Source organism: Hibiscus syriacus, unplaced genomic scaffold, assembly GCF_006381635.1.
Source record: "Hibiscus syriacus cultivar Baekdansim isolate YM2019G1 unplaced genomic scaffold, ASM638163v2 tig00111708_pilon, whole genome shotgun sequence".
Taxonomy (NCBI): Eukaryota; Viridiplantae; Streptophyta; class Magnoliopsida; order Malvales; family Malvaceae; genus Hibiscus; species Hibiscus syriacus.
The window spans coordinates 664,873-681,559 of NW_024063159.1; the positions used below are offsets into that span (position 1 = coordinate 664,873).

The 16,687-nt window shown below is 32.5% G+C and overlaps 2 protein-coding genes and 1 non-coding gene across 3 annotated transcripts; all 3 read left to right on the top strand.

Annotated features, from left to right (window-relative positions):
- Nucleotides 1-5,889: 5,889 nt before the first annotated feature.
- On the top strand, nucleotides 5,890-7,991 carry LOC120167949 (superoxide dismutase [Cu-Zn], chloroplastic-like). The gene is made up of 8 exons (XM_039176840.1): nucleotides 5,890-6,217; nucleotides 6,571-6,632; nucleotides 6,736-6,767; nucleotides 6,834-6,895; nucleotides 6,976-7,010; nucleotides 7,155-7,230; nucleotides 7,523-7,576; nucleotides 7,899-7,991. Exons 1-8 carry the CDS (start codon nucleotides 5,956-5,958, stop codon nucleotides 7,922-7,924), a joined length of 609 nt encoding a protein of 202 aa, XP_039032771.1. The 5' UTR covers nucleotides 5,890-5,955; the 3' UTR covers nucleotides 7,925-7,991.
- A 3,711-nt stretch (nucleotides 7,992-11,702) lies between these two features.
- Nucleotides 11,703-12,605, top strand: LOC120167953 (zinc finger protein ZAT5-like). Its single transcript, XM_039176842.1, has one exon. It carries the CDS (start codon nucleotides 11,831-11,833, stop codon nucleotides 12,533-12,535), a length of 705 nt encoding a protein of 234 aa, XP_039032773.1. The 5' UTR covers nucleotides 11,703-11,830; the 3' UTR covers nucleotides 12,536-12,605.
- A 1,585-nt stretch (nucleotides 12,606-14,190) lies between these two features.
- Nucleotides 14,191-14,263, top strand: TRNAV-UAC. The gene has a single exon. It is a non-coding gene; the product is annotated as a tRNA-Val (tRNA).
- The last annotated feature ends 2,424 nt before the right edge of the window (nucleotides 14,264-16,687 follow it).

The following is a 16,687-nucleotide window of genomic DNA, read 5'->3' on the forward strand; positions in this document are numbered from 1 at the left end:
TCTTGGGCGAATACATTATCATTGATTCTGACTCTATTGCCTGTGCTTTTGGTCTTGAGAACATCGGGATTGATAATGAGCGAGATACCGTCCATTCTTCCTTAGAAGTAGAAAAGAACACTAGTATCCTTTAATTCCACGAGCGATTTATTCACTTGATTATCTCTTGGTGGTTTCGACCATCAGGAGGAAAGTAATCCTCTTTCTAAAGTATCGACATTTGGTGAATCTATTGTTTTCAAAACAAGAAAAGAATTAACCTTGCTCAAATAATCTTCGGTGAACTAGTGGACACTGTGAACCATATTCCCTCTAAGAGAGTCGAGTCTTTGGTTTATGGTTATCTTCTTAGTAATTTTTTTTTATCAAAGTTGGTCTTAAAGTCGACCTAGATGATGCCATCCCCTTGGGAACCATATATTTTACCTCTCTCCGCAAGTTAGGATGGACTCAAGTTGGGACAAATTGGGAACGAACACCTAAAAAGACGTATGGTGCTAGTTCTTCTCGAGCGGCTCCAGCTCCGGCTCCTCCTCAAGCCGATGATGTTTTACAAGATGTTGATGATCCTGTAAATTACATCCCTGATGAGCCTCCGAGCGCTAATAATGCTATGCCTCCTTATTTTCATTTTATGATGGAGACTTTAGATATGATGTTTGCATCTGTGGAGTCCCATTTTACTACCTTGGGGACTCAACTGACCGAGCTGCAACGCAACACCTTAGCTCGATTCGACGCCGTGACGGATAGGCTTGATGCTCTTTAACAAGACGTTGCATCTTTTCGTGCACCTCGTTCGGATCCCGATCCTCCATCAGATAATTGATCATGCTATTGATTTGCTAGTTGTTCTTTGTTGGTGTTTCAAATGTCATACTTTGAACTTTCAATTTCCTTGAATTTCTTCGCATTTGATATTTTGGATTTGGTTATACTATTATGTTTTGGATGATTGGATTTATATTTATCATATTTCACATTGTTTTAATATCATGTTACCTCTTATTATGTTTATGACCATGCCCATTATATTTTGGATATTATTTATGTTGACTGACCTATTTTGGCACATTTGTTCTTCACATCTATATTTTATATCTTGTTTATTCTTATTGAATTTTTTTGATTTAACAAAAAGGGAGACAAATGTTAAAGTAAGGGAGAGTAATTTTTCAAAATAAATATTAAATTTTTTAAAATGTTTTGTTATATCAAAAATGGGAGATTGTTGAAAACACTTTGATATTTTGATATACCAAACAAAATTGTTAATACGTTTTTACAAATTTTAAGATTATATTTGATTCAATTATTCAAACATATATAATTATTCTTTAAAGTTAAAACGTCAAATTTTACTCCTCACTCTACTGAAAATTTGAGTCCTATACTGGAAAATTTTTTGAAATAATTTTTACTAAGGGTTTCAAACTTTAATCGAGTCAAAAAATGATTTTAAAATATAGTAGTACCAATACTGCTATAACAGTACTGATACTATTAAAGAAGTATCAATACATATATCGATACTGAAACCCAAAATAATGAAGTAGTACCGATACTGCTGATGCAGTATCGATACTGTCAAAACATAATGCTAAAATGGTACCGATACCATATATGATATCTATACTACTTAGAGTAGTAGTACCGATGCTCTGAGTTATGGTATCGATACTACTCCTTCAATTTTGAGTTTGTAACACCCCCAACCCGTATCCGATCGGAATACGAGTCTGAGATGTCATATCAACTTTTCAAACCATTTTCTTATATCAAATAGAGAAATATTCAAATTCCATTTAAAACATACTAAATAATTTACATATATTTACTCAAAACGTTTACAAAACTGTTCAGAGCTTATACAATTTATTTTTCTATAAATGCATGCCAACTAGATTATATAAAATAAAATACATATTATTCATTTCTCTTCTGATCTGACATTCGGTCAGGAGAACTGACCTGTCTTGCTTCACTTCGATCCATAAGCTCATCTCGGAACCTACGTATGAAACATTCACACGCTAAGTCGATGACTTAGTGAGGCATATAAAATTTCTAATGCACTTTATAACATTTAACCATGCATGCTTGTTTTACAAACTCTATCATGTTATACAAACTCACTTCATTTCATCACATCATGTAAAAATCATAACATATTTCATAGCAAGAAATATATATACATACATACACATAGATCATTATTAACATACTTTATACTTAACATTCTTGATCAAACACTATACACACAACATCAAGTAATTTCTATAACATATTTCATATCACAAACATATATGTGTTATTGTCTATTTATTAGCCCATGTACATATGTGAGAACTAAAGATATGTGAGTACATTGAGGTTGTGCACATATGCTGTCACCACAGCTCGTATAAAGATCCACTGAGTGGTATGTGAAATTGTTCCAAAGGACCTATATATGTCCCGAAGGACCTCTGTATGTCCTGAAAGACCTATGAACCCTCGACTCTTGGCATGCCAACTATATCCTTAGCACTAATTTCACATAACATGGGCATTCTCTTTCATATCATTTCTCATATTCATATAACATATGGTTCACTTTTTATATATCGCATATTATAGCTCATATCTTCTGATCATGTAATCACATTACTATCTTAATATATCTCATTGTTATATGTCACATATCACATATACTTATAGGGATCACTGTCATTGAACTTAGTTCACTTTTTCATATTATCATACAAGCATATAATCTTATATTTCCTATTAATAACATATAGACTTAAACATATACTTATAACTACTCTTTAATGTAATTTGCTTAGTAATGCCATATACTCATATCCTATAATAATTTCACCAATGTCTCCCTCATAAAGTTTATACTACATGCTCATATAGTCTTATTTTATCCTATAAGTAATTTATACTCATCTTATCTTATTTTTCCATTTCACTCACAGAAATCATTTATAACCGTTCACATGATTTAATTTCACTAACTTGAATTCATACAGATCATATAACCTATATTACTTATCTCACATTATTTCTTTATTAGTTTAATCTATTTATTTAATTCAATTTCACATGACTCTTATAATACTCTTTCATAAAGCTTTGTAGTTCTTATTTTTATAACTCTTATACCATAGTTTCCTTTAATTATAAATCTTCCCTATATCCCTTATCTTATAATACTCTTTCATAAAGCTTTGTAGTTTTTATTTTTATAACTCTTATACCATAGTTTCCTTTAATTATAAATCTTCCCTATATCCCTTATCTTATAATTTTGTATCATCATTTATGTTTATGCCCCCTAATTTACATACTATTTTCTTAAAGTCTTATAACATTTCTTGTATAATCACTTGTACCATATAATATAACTTATACTTGATTATCTTATGTTCACATATATTTATATCAAATAATTCTTTAACTTATAGCCTATGTCACATGTTCGTTTCATTCCTTATGTCTTTATCACATAACTTATTTCATATTCTTATATAATCATATAGATCATTTGTATTGTTTCACACGACTTAACACACTAACATATACTTATACAAACCATGTAACATATATAATAATATCTTAACACATATACTCATGCACACACATAAATTATGACAAACACATACTTCTATATATGAATTCATACATTTTACTATTGGGAATAGACTTATCGCAAGTCTTATTTCCCATTGAACATCATATATTAAATAATGTGCACTCACCTGACCTCACTAGTTAATACCAAATCCTTATCTCTTCTTGATGACTATTACTTGTAACTTGTCTTGACTTTGCTCTTGATCGATATCTACACAATCATGTATACATATTAGCATTCTAAATACTATGATTCGATCCTTGATTTCTTAAACTAAAAGAAAGATATAATTCCATTTTTCCTTTAAAGTGTATCGATACTCAATATAGGGTATCGATACATTTTTTTACTGGTGTATCAGTACACTGCCTGTGTATCGGTACACAAATTATATTCGAATGTTTTATTTTAAGATGTATTGATACACTCCTGAAGGTATCGATACCCTTTGGATATTTTTCTACGTTCTCTTCTGATGTATCGGTACCTGTTGAATGAGTATCGATACACCTTAGCCCAGAATTACATTTTAAGCACGAAAATCACTTCATTCTAGCTCAACTATGCCATAGTTCAACCCTTTTCATATCCTTAACTTACATACACCTACTTAAACCAATTAATACTCATTCAATACATCTTTAACTTCAAAATTCAATCCTCTATATAAAATTCAAGAATCATGCTCAAATTTCAATATTTTCTAAATCATATTCTAACACTTCATATTCCTTAATTAGATTGATGACTAGTCAAATTTAGCCTCAAACTTCAATTACTAACTCTTTTATAAGATTTCACTTTGAATCCTCAAATCTTCAATCTCTCATAACTCGTTAATCTTTGAGTTTCAACACACATTAATCTCTCTTTAAACTTTCTTACTATTCCAAGAATAAAATTCAACTTTAAAACGAAAGAAAATCTTAACTAGAGACCAACTTACCTTATGCATAAACCCACGGTGGAGAGAAAGAAGAAACTGAAGAAGACTCTGGAGAAATTCTTTCCTTTCCCACGTACTTATGTTATTTAAAGGGGAGAATAAAATATTTAGTTTGAAAAGACCATAATACCCTTCCAAGAATCCAATTTTGATATCAAGTCCCAAACAAAATTTCCAAAATAAATCCTTGAACTTTTCAAATTATTCTAATTGAACCACTAAACTTTTAATTCTTACAATTTAGTCACTGGCCCTGTTTTTGGAATGTTACAGAGTTAGTGAAATTCCAGTATACTGAAATGGTACCGGTACTATGTACTTATAAATTTTCCATTGAAATTTTAAACAAAACTCGACCGTTTAACAATGATCAATCTAACAGTCAAAAATTTGAAAATTATACTAGTTGGAACTCGTTCCATGGTATTAAAATATTATTTTTAAATTTTTTTTTAAAAAAATTTAAAAATATTTTTTATTGAGACTCGTCACGCCGACCTATTAAAATTATTTTTTAATCAAGTTATGGGGCCCACCTAAGAAGACCTATTAAAAAAATTATATCTCATGGAACTCGTCACATCGACGTGACGAGTTCCATGGGGATTGTTCAATTTGCCGTAAATCAATTAAATGTTTGGGGTACCCTAACGGGCTACATTTTTCGGCTGCCGTAATGGGCCAATTTGGCCTAAAAGGATAGCCAGCCCCCCATTTTAAGTTATGCATGGGGATGGGGAAAAGTTATTAAGCCCAATCTAAGTACCCAAACCTTATGGGGTTTGCTTTCATATGATTCAGGCCTGACCGAAACATGCTCTGATAAATGAAAAAAAATTAAAATTATCCTTTAACTACTTAATTTGCAGGCTATGTCACATTCTCGCCAGTTACTGGTAAACAAATTGAGAAATTATCAATGAAAACATTATACACAACCAAACATATCATGATTGAGAAATACTTGTTTTTTTTTTCAAAGATATAACATTTATAAAGATATTTTAATATGTATCTTACATAAAATCTATTTTTAATCACTTTAAATTAATAAAATACAATTATAAATCATTTTTTAATAACAAAGTTCATAACAACGAATATCAATGGAATAAATCTTACCAAAATAAAATTTCAATTTGGCATTAACAAATTTGGCCATTTACCCAGACTATCTGGTAAAGCCATGAGATTTCATTATTTACCAACTCTCGGACAGCACAGAAGATTGGAGCACCATTCACAGGCCGAACCATAGCCGATCCAGCCGCATATAAAATCAGAAGATTCGAGCACCATTCACGAGTAAAATACGCAGCCACCACAGCCTCAACTCACATTGTCCCCTTCACAATCTTCAGCTCAAGCTGCGACAATAGCAGCCATGGCAGCCCACGCCATTTTCACCACAACCCCATCTCACCACACACTCCTTTTTTCGTCCTCGTCTAACCCTTCAAACCCTCCGGTTCTTCTGTCCTCATTCCGTGGCGTCTCTCTCAAGCTCCCCCGCCAATCCCTCTCCCTTTCTGCCTCTATCCCCGAGAAGCCGTTTTCGGTGCTTGATGTCACAAAGAAAGCAGTCGCTGTTCTCAGAGGTGATTCTAAAGTTGAAGGCGTTGTCACTTTGACCCAGGAAGATGATGGTCAGTGTTACCCCCCTCACTTTTGATCCATTGCTTTACTTTATAATGCATTTTGTAATTTGGGTTTTGGTGCATTTTGCTTTATGGGTTTTTCTTATTGACGAATTCATTTCCAAGTTTCATACTTTGAGGTTGGATAGATTCTTGGTACACCTTATATGTTGTGAATGCCAGATTTTTAGAGCTACCATGATTTTCTTCTTGTTTTTCAAGTTGACATTGTTATTAATTAATCAATTTTTTATGTTCAAGTTCAATCTACAATGAATGATAAGCTTGTATATCTCTTATCTTTTTGGCAATAAAATGTTGATATCATCTGAGAATGCTAATTTGTTCTGTGAATGAATTAGGCCCTACAACTGTGAATGTTCGTATTACCGGTCTTACTCCAGGGCCTCATGGGTTCCACCTAGTGAGTGTTTTGTGCTTTAGCTGCTTGTTTCCAGTGGATTTCAGTACATGGAAGTTCTTTGAAATCAATGATTTTAACCTTTCTTTTTTGTTTTTTTTTGTAGCATGAATATGGTGACACAACAAATGGATGCATGCCGCAGGTACAACAAATGGAAGTTCTTGTGTTTCGATTTGTGTATATTTTAGATTCTTTATTTTAAATGATAGGAGCACATTTCAACCCCAACAAGATGACACATGGTAATACATTCTTAAATTCACTTTGTTTTTTTTTTTTTTCATTTTTAAAAAAAGTTGTCTGTGTTCCAATTAAATTTATTTGTTGGCCAATGTTTTGTAATGCAGGAGTGCAGAGACAACAATCGTGGACAATCAGGTGATGTTAAACTCATGTTTCTTTCCATGAAAATCCCTGTACATGGATATTCTCATGTGTCTGAGCATGAAATTTTGCATTTCAGTATGCGGGCTCTTGATCATGTTTCCTTTTTGATTACGTAACTTTGACTCTCTTGTGTAGATACCACTAAGTGGCCCCAATGCAGTAGTTGGAAGAGCACTTGTGGTTCATGAGCTTGAGGATGATATTGGAAAGGGTAACTCTTTCAATTGCAATTCTCACAGTTCCTTAACGAGTTAACTGCCCTCATGAGTTGTGGAGAGGAGAGTGACTTGTAGGGTCTATTTACGATGTTAGGATGGTGCACTTTGGTTGAAGCCTTGTAGGACTGAAGTTCTTTGTTTAAAGTTTAAACTTTCATGCATGCATCATCATAGTTGATTTTGTTTGTACGGTGGGCATATTTTGCTTTTTGATTACAGAATTTCCCTCTTATTTACTTCCTACTTTCGTTTTGCTTATATTTATGTCTTATTATGCATCTGCAGGTGGACATGAACTTAGTCTAACCACTGGCAATGCTGGCGGAAGATTGGCATGCAGTATGTGCACATGTATTTTTTATCTGCATGCCTATATGTTTACAGAGAGGACAAGAACTTCAGACTCATCCTTGATTTCTTTTTCTTGCATCCGTGTTTTGAGCATAGTTGTTTTTCACTTGATTATTTGAAATACTTGCACATCCATGGCATGACAATGAATGTCATAGATGTATCTATATGTTTTACGTTGTACACAATATTGTCGGTTCTGCCATACGGCAATCGAGTGTTTTAGTGTCAGACTAAGTGATATTTCCAGCATACATATCAAAGCTAGTGGATATTTACTGTCTTGTTTTTTCTGGTAATCTCTCTGCAGGAGTTGTTGGCTTGACCCCGATATAATTCATTTCGATGATATCATTAGTTGGTTGGTTCTTCTCTTATAGAGGCGCATGTGATGTTACTTTCAACGTTGATAACCTCTTTTATGAGATTGTGCAGACCTTTATTATCATCTTTGTGTGTCACTGTGTCATGATTTCCAATGCAATACAAAATAAGTTGCTTGTGTTTTGGTTTGTGAACCCGTAGAGTGTAAAACTTGCATTTTATGAGCATATAAAGGTCCGCGCTGCTGCTGGTTATTAGGATCTCTGCGAGTTGAAGCATGAAATTTTGGGGGGGGGGTCAAATAATGAGATTTTGGTCTCACTATATTCAAGTTTGGATTTAGTTTAACTATTTTGGTAATTTTATTATAGGGATTTAATCTCACGTAATTTGTTTTTTTTCCTTATAGTATTTCGGTCCTTTTCTAAGTTGGAAATGATGTTTTAAAAAATGTTCATATTTTAATATTTGAATAATTAAATAATGTCAAATTAACGTTTTCAATTCGAATGTAGGAGGACCAAAATTATAATTTGACCTGTATTTGGCTTGCATATAACTCACTCCTTCTCTTATATTGTTTCAGTTAGATACCAAGCAAATCATGTGAAAGTCTATCGTTACAAAGTTAAATGATCGGATTTCATCCGAATTTAGAATGGAATAATTCTAAATATAGTTTGTATATGATAAGATTTAAATATTTATAATTAATTTACATGAAAAAACTATCTATATATACGATATTATTTTTTATGTCCTTGGAGGTTTACTATTATTATTATTATTTTTTGGACGGAGAATGGTAGTTAGTGGTAAATTGCTCCGTCTTCATAAGGAGGTAAACCAACGGAGAATATAGGTGATGTGATTTCATAGATGTCTCATCTTGTTTCTGTCATATTCGAGAGGTTATATAGGGACTTGTTAATGTGTGTGAGCTATAGGGTTATAATAAATACTTGTAGGTTAATAGGATAAGTGAATATACTCATATGACGGCGGATTCAATTTCGGTGAGTCACATGGTTGTGTCAAATGTCATATTAATTTCTTAGATTTTCATAATCTTTCTTCCAAAATTATTCTCTTTACGCCTTTCCGGAAGTTCTTTGATATCGGAGAAACAAAGATATTTTAAGATCTTCCAATGATCGTGAGTTGTGATGATATACGGCGGACTTTTAGTAGAGTATAACATATATAGTATAAAATTATAACATGTACTAGTAATAATAAGAATAAAAGCTTTGTGTATTTTTTATTAGTTTGAATAATTACGATTTAATATTTATTTGAAAGATTATTAATCATTTGACAATAAATGTTTAAATAATCCTATAGATACCATGCTTGAACTTACCGTGTCCGGACTTGAAATCCCTAGAGTCTCTTCAATCATTGAACTCGTTTGGTTCGTGTATATAAAAAAATTAAATGTTATAATAAGTTAATATATTATTAAAAAAAAGAAGCTTGTGCATATAAAACAATTATTATTTCTTTTTGGTACTGTGTACCTTCTCATTATCAACGAAATTTAATTTATCTGATGATTTTCTCTCTCAAAATATGCCCTAAATCCGCTAGATCTGATTGACATATAAAATAAAAAGAGGGGAAAAAAGTTGGGTTTGGCAGGTACTTGATCTTCCCAGGACTGTAAATAAGATAGAAAAGATAGTGAGTTAATCGAGATCGATTCGATTAAGGCTTGATAAATACTCGGATCGAATGGAATTGACTCGAGTTCTTAACGAGCCGAAAGAGCTACTTGATACTCGACTCGAAAAACTCATGAGCAACTCAAAAATTTAATATCTTAAGATTTTATTTTTTTTAAAATAAATTATTAATAATATTAATATTTATATGTTGATTTTTTTAAATATAATAAAGTTTTCATGTATTTAAGGTTTATGTTTAAATTTGAGTTTGAGGTTTTAATCGAGTTAAATTTAAGATTTCTTTTCATATCGAGCATTTTCATGCTGCTCACGAGCTTCAGTTCAGAATTTCGAGTTCGAGTCGAGCTTGAAAATTTTAAACTCACGAGTTTTCGAGTCGAGTCGAGCTCTGTTTCAAAGTTTTGTACTCAGTCAAACTCAACAATACTCAAACTCGATTTGGGTCTTTTACACCTCTAGTTCTTCCATCCAACAACGGCAGGATACAGAAAAGAATTGCGGCTCTGCCTCACATAACTGTCTTCACTTCTTTATTTTATCATTACTCTTTACTCATCTCTTCTCCCTGTACATTGAACCTTCATTCCTTATTTCCTTATTTTAATTTTATTTCATAAAATGAGACAATATTACATTAAATTAAATTTTCTTTTATATAATTAATTAAAATCCAAATCATAAAAGCTATAATAGCAGATTTGTCCAAAAAAAATTATAAACTTAAACCAAAAATCCTAAAGAACGACTGTGTGGGCTGATGCATATGCCCCTCTACAATTAGCTACGTTGGAAACAATAAATTTAGCTGATAAATAAACTAGTCCTTTTTATCATTATCTTTGTTATTTGATACCCAAAATATGCCCTCCAAATCTCTTGATTCTATGAATACGGTGGAGGGGAATATTATTGATCCAATCATATAGGAAATTGTTACACAATCCCTTCGTCATGTGAAACTTTTTATGACTTGTGAAATAAACCTCCTCCCCCACTTGACACTTTGTGTTCATTTCTTTTACTTGTTGGGTAGGGGCACTGGCGATTGCAGTACATCTATTGTATTTGTATAGTATGTATGTATTGTCAATGATTAAAAAAATATGAACAAATATTATCTTGTGATTACATAGACTAATGAAGAAACATAAAAAATCTTTTACTTTTATATTGTCATTAACCAAGTCAAATAATTAAAACTATGAATACTTTTAAACTCGTCACATTGACACAATTTTTTCTATTTCAAAGGGTGTTTTTTTTTTCAAAATCTATGTTAATATTGTAATGGAAATAATTAATAATGTGGTGTTGTTTTGGTTTGAAGAAGACATAGGGAATAAACGCAGGTAGCAGCATCTCATGCTTTTTTAACGTGCAATTCCTCAAATTTGGGCTTAATTTAATGTTTTTCCTTTTTATGGTTATGGGTTGAAACTGTCTCTTGACGTTAACAACAACTCAACTGAACTGTCCTAACCCTCACTTTGCCCCTTTTCGCCCCCCCCCCCCTTCCACCTAATCCTCAACTCTTATCTTTGCATACACTCCTACTTGTATCCACCCCCTAAGATACTAACAGGATTTTGTTAACCAAAGCTAAATATGGTTGTAATAATTCTAAACCGAACATTAATTCTCTATCTATTTGTAATTAATGAAATTTATCGAGTATAAATATTTCAAAAACAATAAAACTTCTCAAAATTAGGTATAAAAGGACTATAGAGACATATTCTTTTTAGATATCAGATATTTAATGTTTAAGCAGTCACGTGAGTCTTTGATTATATTCAAAATTAAATTAAGTCGATAAAATTTTTCAACATTATACTTTTTTCCATAAGATTCAAACTCGAGATTTTGTCAATTTATAGCAGTAATACCTTTAAAATTTGGAAATGAAAAGAACAAAAAGACGTGGGTGTAGTGTATGCAACGATAGTTACACTATTCATGGACGGCATTTTTGAGTTTTGACCAAAAACACTTAATGCTCCGGTTATATATATATACATACACACACCAATCATCACTCTTGTAATTCACTATATATGAGAATCCCATTGCTAACTTTGCTTCATAATCGTTCTTATTGTTTTCTAGCTGCTACTCATTTCCTTTACCTGGGTCACATTAATTGCTTATTTCTACACTACAGTTTTCTGTCTTTTGAGACTCTTTCATACTCTATATTTGGCTGGCTTTTGGTTTAGGAGGAGGTGTGGATATGCAATCTCAGGAGGAATTTTTGGGGTTTAATGATAGCGGAGCCTTGATCATGAAAGGCAAGCGTACGAAGCGCCAAAGGCCAGCGTCCCCGTTTGGTGTCACGGTGACTTCTAGCTCATCAAGCGGCGGTGGTAGAGGAGTGGCAGAGGAATATAACTCGATTTCCTCTCCGACCACAACGTCCGGTGATCGGGTTTACGAGAGCACCGAGGAAGAAGAGGAGATGGCTAATTGCCTAATCATGTTGGCACAAAGTGGTGGTACGAGAAGGAACGTGGAGCTTTATGTGTACCAGTGCAAAACTTGTAACCGATCTTTCCCTTCTTTCCAAGCTCTAGGAGGGCACATGGCAAGCCACAAGAAGCCGAAAAGCGCCATGGAGCACAAAAAACCACTAGTTTTGGCAGTCGATGATGAAGTCGTGGCTGTACGAGTAAGTAACAGAAAGGGTAATAAGATTCACGAGTGTTCGATATGTGGCTCCGAGTTCACCTCTGGTCAAGCTCTTGGAGGTCACATGAGTCGGCACAGGGCTGCACCAACTGTGGCCGGAACCACCATGAACGTCGATCAAATCACCACAAGCAAATCGAACAAGACATTGTTGGATCTTAATCTTCCGGCACCAGAAGATGATCTCAGAGATTCCCAGATTCAAGCTATTGTCTTCACCACACCAGCTTTGGTAGATTGTCATTACTAAAATGCAAAATCCCATGAAATCAAAGTGAATTTCACAGTTAGTGTTGATTCAACTCCATGTAATTTTACAGATATATCAATTATTATAACGTGGATTCTTTAATATTTTCTATTTTTTGCCGATGTAGATGTTGAAGTTGAGTGCCTTTGAGTAAGTGGTTAGCGGTGTTGATGGTTGCCTTTCATTCACGAAAAGAGAGGGTAATGGGGCATCTTTTTATTTCATAAAGTTAGGCTCACTATGATTGGTAGATGCCGTAACTTTTAAACTAAGCATTCAGATGTGGTAACTATTTTTTTTAACTTTGGTATGTTTTATTGTTCATATGATTTTACTTCATTTATATTATAAATTATACACATAATATATATAATGGTACGTCTTGTTTTTAGCTGAAATTAAGCCTACTCTCTTGTTACACCTAATTAACCAACTAAAATCCATGATTCATTCCTTACAATGCAAGTCACTTAACTAGAACTGCCGATCAATGGCAAGGATATTCCCAAGGAAGATGACATTTGGAGCTTGTACACAACACAAACTGCTCGTTAATATAAATTTGTTGATGGCTTACCTTTGCTTAATTTGGGTGCCATTAGAAAGGTTCTCACGTGCCATTGCCCCCCTGTCCATTCCTCATATTAGCTTTGTCTAAAGAAGCTTATGTCACAACATCAAGAAGATGCTTTTTCCAACTCTTTTCTTTCCATTATCATAATCAATAAATCTTTTAGCCGAACACATATTGTCACGTTAATGCTATTAAACGAGAACTCAATTGAGTGATAAAATTGAGTGTTATTCTCTTTAACGATCTCAAGTTTAAATAGTTACAGATGTGTGTTCGATATCAATATGTCACAAAAATTCTGAATAAAAATTACATTGTAATCGTCTTATGTTACGGAAATGAAATTTTGGATTTTTATAAGATCCATTTTTTTTCCACAACAATATGGCGTCATCCTTGCCGATATGGGTTAATGGATTAGGTTCCTTTGGGGTTTTATTCACTATAAGTGTTTGTTGGGAGGTTAGTCCATCTTTTTTTGGTAAGATGTTGCCCACCTAATTTTGCTAATTAATTAATGTGCTTCAAATAGATTTTTGCTTTGGCATTAGGTTTCTCTAAAGATCATGCTAGTTACCAAATGACAAGTATGTGTGGAGAGTTAAGTATTTTTTTTTTATTTTATAACATAAGTTTTATTTTATATTTAATTATTGGGAGGCAGTTGGGTTTTATAAATTTTAAAATAAATTACAAATTTGTATATATTTGTATAAATTACAATTTTAATTAAAGTTAGGGATCAAATGAGATATGTTAATTAACTTAATATGTCAATTCATCACTTTAACAACTGATAATGATGTTGTTTTTATTTTATAATAAAACCTAAAATTTAATGTCTATTTTATAAAATGTTGAATATTAAGAAAAAAACTCTTTTAGAATAATTTAGTGATTATTTGATTAAATTTATAAATATAAATTGTTTCAATAATAATTTATGGTATTAATTATTTTTTATTAACCATTCATTCCTGCTTTATAGTAAACCTTTTGGATTGATTTACACATTTTTGTGGTTATGTTATTTTCGGTATATAAAATACAAATATAAGACATGAAAGATGCTAACCAATAAGTTGCTGTGGTGTAGTGGTTATCACGTCAGTCTTACACACTGAAGGTCTCCAGTTCGATCCTGGGCAGCAACAAAATCAATTCATTTTTATTTTTTTTCCTTCTGGACTGAGCTGAACACTTGGGAGAGAATTTTGTTGTTCTGGTTCTGATAGGGCCCACTCCAATCAGAGAAGTTTAGGATAAATGATTGGATTTGTTTATGTTACCTAAACAAATGGAACCTTTCATAAATTCAAATGCACTCCACCCTGCTAATAGCACCCCAGGGCCCAGAACGACAAAATACTATCCTTGGTCCAATCAAATGCACTCCTGCTTCACCTACCCTTTGTCCCTGCATCTGCATGGTTTCAGAAGAAAGAATGCAACGGTACCCACTGTTGAATTGAATCAAGGACCCGTACCCCAAATCCCACCTCATCCTCTTATCGTTCCAGCTCACTGCTTCTTATATATTTTTCCAAAGAAGAAAGGAAGTTGAACAATTTACAACACATGGCTTGAGATTGAGGGCCACACAGAGATATTGTTTTCAGATAAAATTAAGCTCTACCATTCACTTTGGAATTATATAAACCACCGAGCCTGAACTTATCTGATTGTTGGAGTCACAAAACATCAGAGCCAGAACAACAAAATCCTCTTCTAAGTGTTCAGTTCTTAAAATAATTATATTTTAAGCTTAAGAACCTATACTAGAAATCTCACCTCATCCTTATTATTTGAGGTTATCTTCTTATAAATCTGATTCTTATAGGTGAGAATAGGGTTTTAAGGGTATTTAATATATCAATCTTCTTTTTTTTCATGATACCATTTCAAAGTTTTGAAACATAATATTTTTAAGTCTAATGATCATAAATTTGTTTAAATGGTCTAAATATGAATCTAAATCCGTAAAAAGGATGTCATTTTCAATTAAGGTTAGTTGGATAAATAATAGTTCGATTTGAGATTAAATTAAACACTGAAAAGTGTTAAATTAAAGTTTACCGATCGAAGTTAAAATTTAAATTTTTCATGGCAAATAACCCAAATGGGGTGTATAATGGAAAAACATGAGAAATGTTAATACATGTGTCAATTTTTTACAATATCGGAACGTTAATATATTGGACCAAAATAGCAACCCCCATGAACCCCGAAGTGCACCTCCTCCCAGATCCGCCACCCACGGTGGCTCCAGGAAGAAGGAGCCCAGCTATAGTTGGTTGTTAAATATGCCATCACTTACCTATATATATTGGAATTAAATAGAGTATATTAAGTAAATGAAAACATGGAATGATGTCTCTCCACAAAAAACTAATCGATGGTAAATCAGGAGAGATTCCTTCATATTCTCTTGGATGAAAGCATTCAAAATTCTTGAGTGAGAAAGCTTAAATTTAGCCAAAAACAATGGTAGTAATTAGAAATCAGTATTAGAGTAATGGTTATTTGTTCAAGTTAGTTTAAGTCAGTTATTGTTTTTTTAACTTGTATATAAGCCTTGTAATCTTTTACGTTAAATGGTAACAAGAAGCATTTATTCAATCAAGCTTTCTTGCATTCTCGTCTGTTATATGCATGGTTATCAAAACCGGACCGGACTGGCCGGTTTAACCGGTTGAACCGTGAACCGAAGGCCTGTCCGGTCTGGTTACCTCACAAAACCGATCTGGCAATGAACCGACTAAAAATCGGTAAAACCGGGATGAATCGGCTGAAAACCGGCAAAATCGGTTTGAATCACCGGTTCGCTTTTTTCTTTTAAAAAAAATTAAACCAAACGACATCGTGTTCAACGAGCCAAGTCAAATTCGAGTATTGTTGAGCTCAACTCGAACTCGAAAACTTTAAAAGTAAGCTCAACTCGACTCAAAAACTCACGAGCTAAAAATTATCAAGTTCAACTCGAACTCGAAATATAATATTAAAACTTGAACTCGAAAAGGCTCGAACTAAAAAAAAATTTAGAAGTTCGATTGAAGCCTAAAATTTGAGCTGAATTGAATCGAAAGAATAGTTCGCTTTGTGCTCACCAAAAGGCTCTATGATTTTGAATGTCAAATTATCTCTATTATTTATAGAAGTAAGTTAGGATGCTCTTCTATGTTTCTTAGTCATGTGGGATTGTTTTGTTCTCATATTTTTACTCTTTAAACTTTTGGGATGCTCTTCTATGTTTCTTAGCCATGTAAGATTGTTTTTAAAAAAAAATTAAATCAAATGACATTATTTGTTATAATTTTTTAAGCCCCAATTTTATTTTTTGATTATAATTATATAATTATATTTATTATTTAATATGTTTTACCTTAAATATTATGTTGTAGTTGATTTGAATCATTTTGTTTCACTTGATTTTATGGTTTTTAATTTATATATGTTATGACTTGTGATATTTTTATACCTTTTAATATTGTAAACTTAAAAAAAAGTGTTACATATATATTAATATTATTTTGAATATTATGTAAAATTAAAAAAATATTATTTTATATAAAATCCGA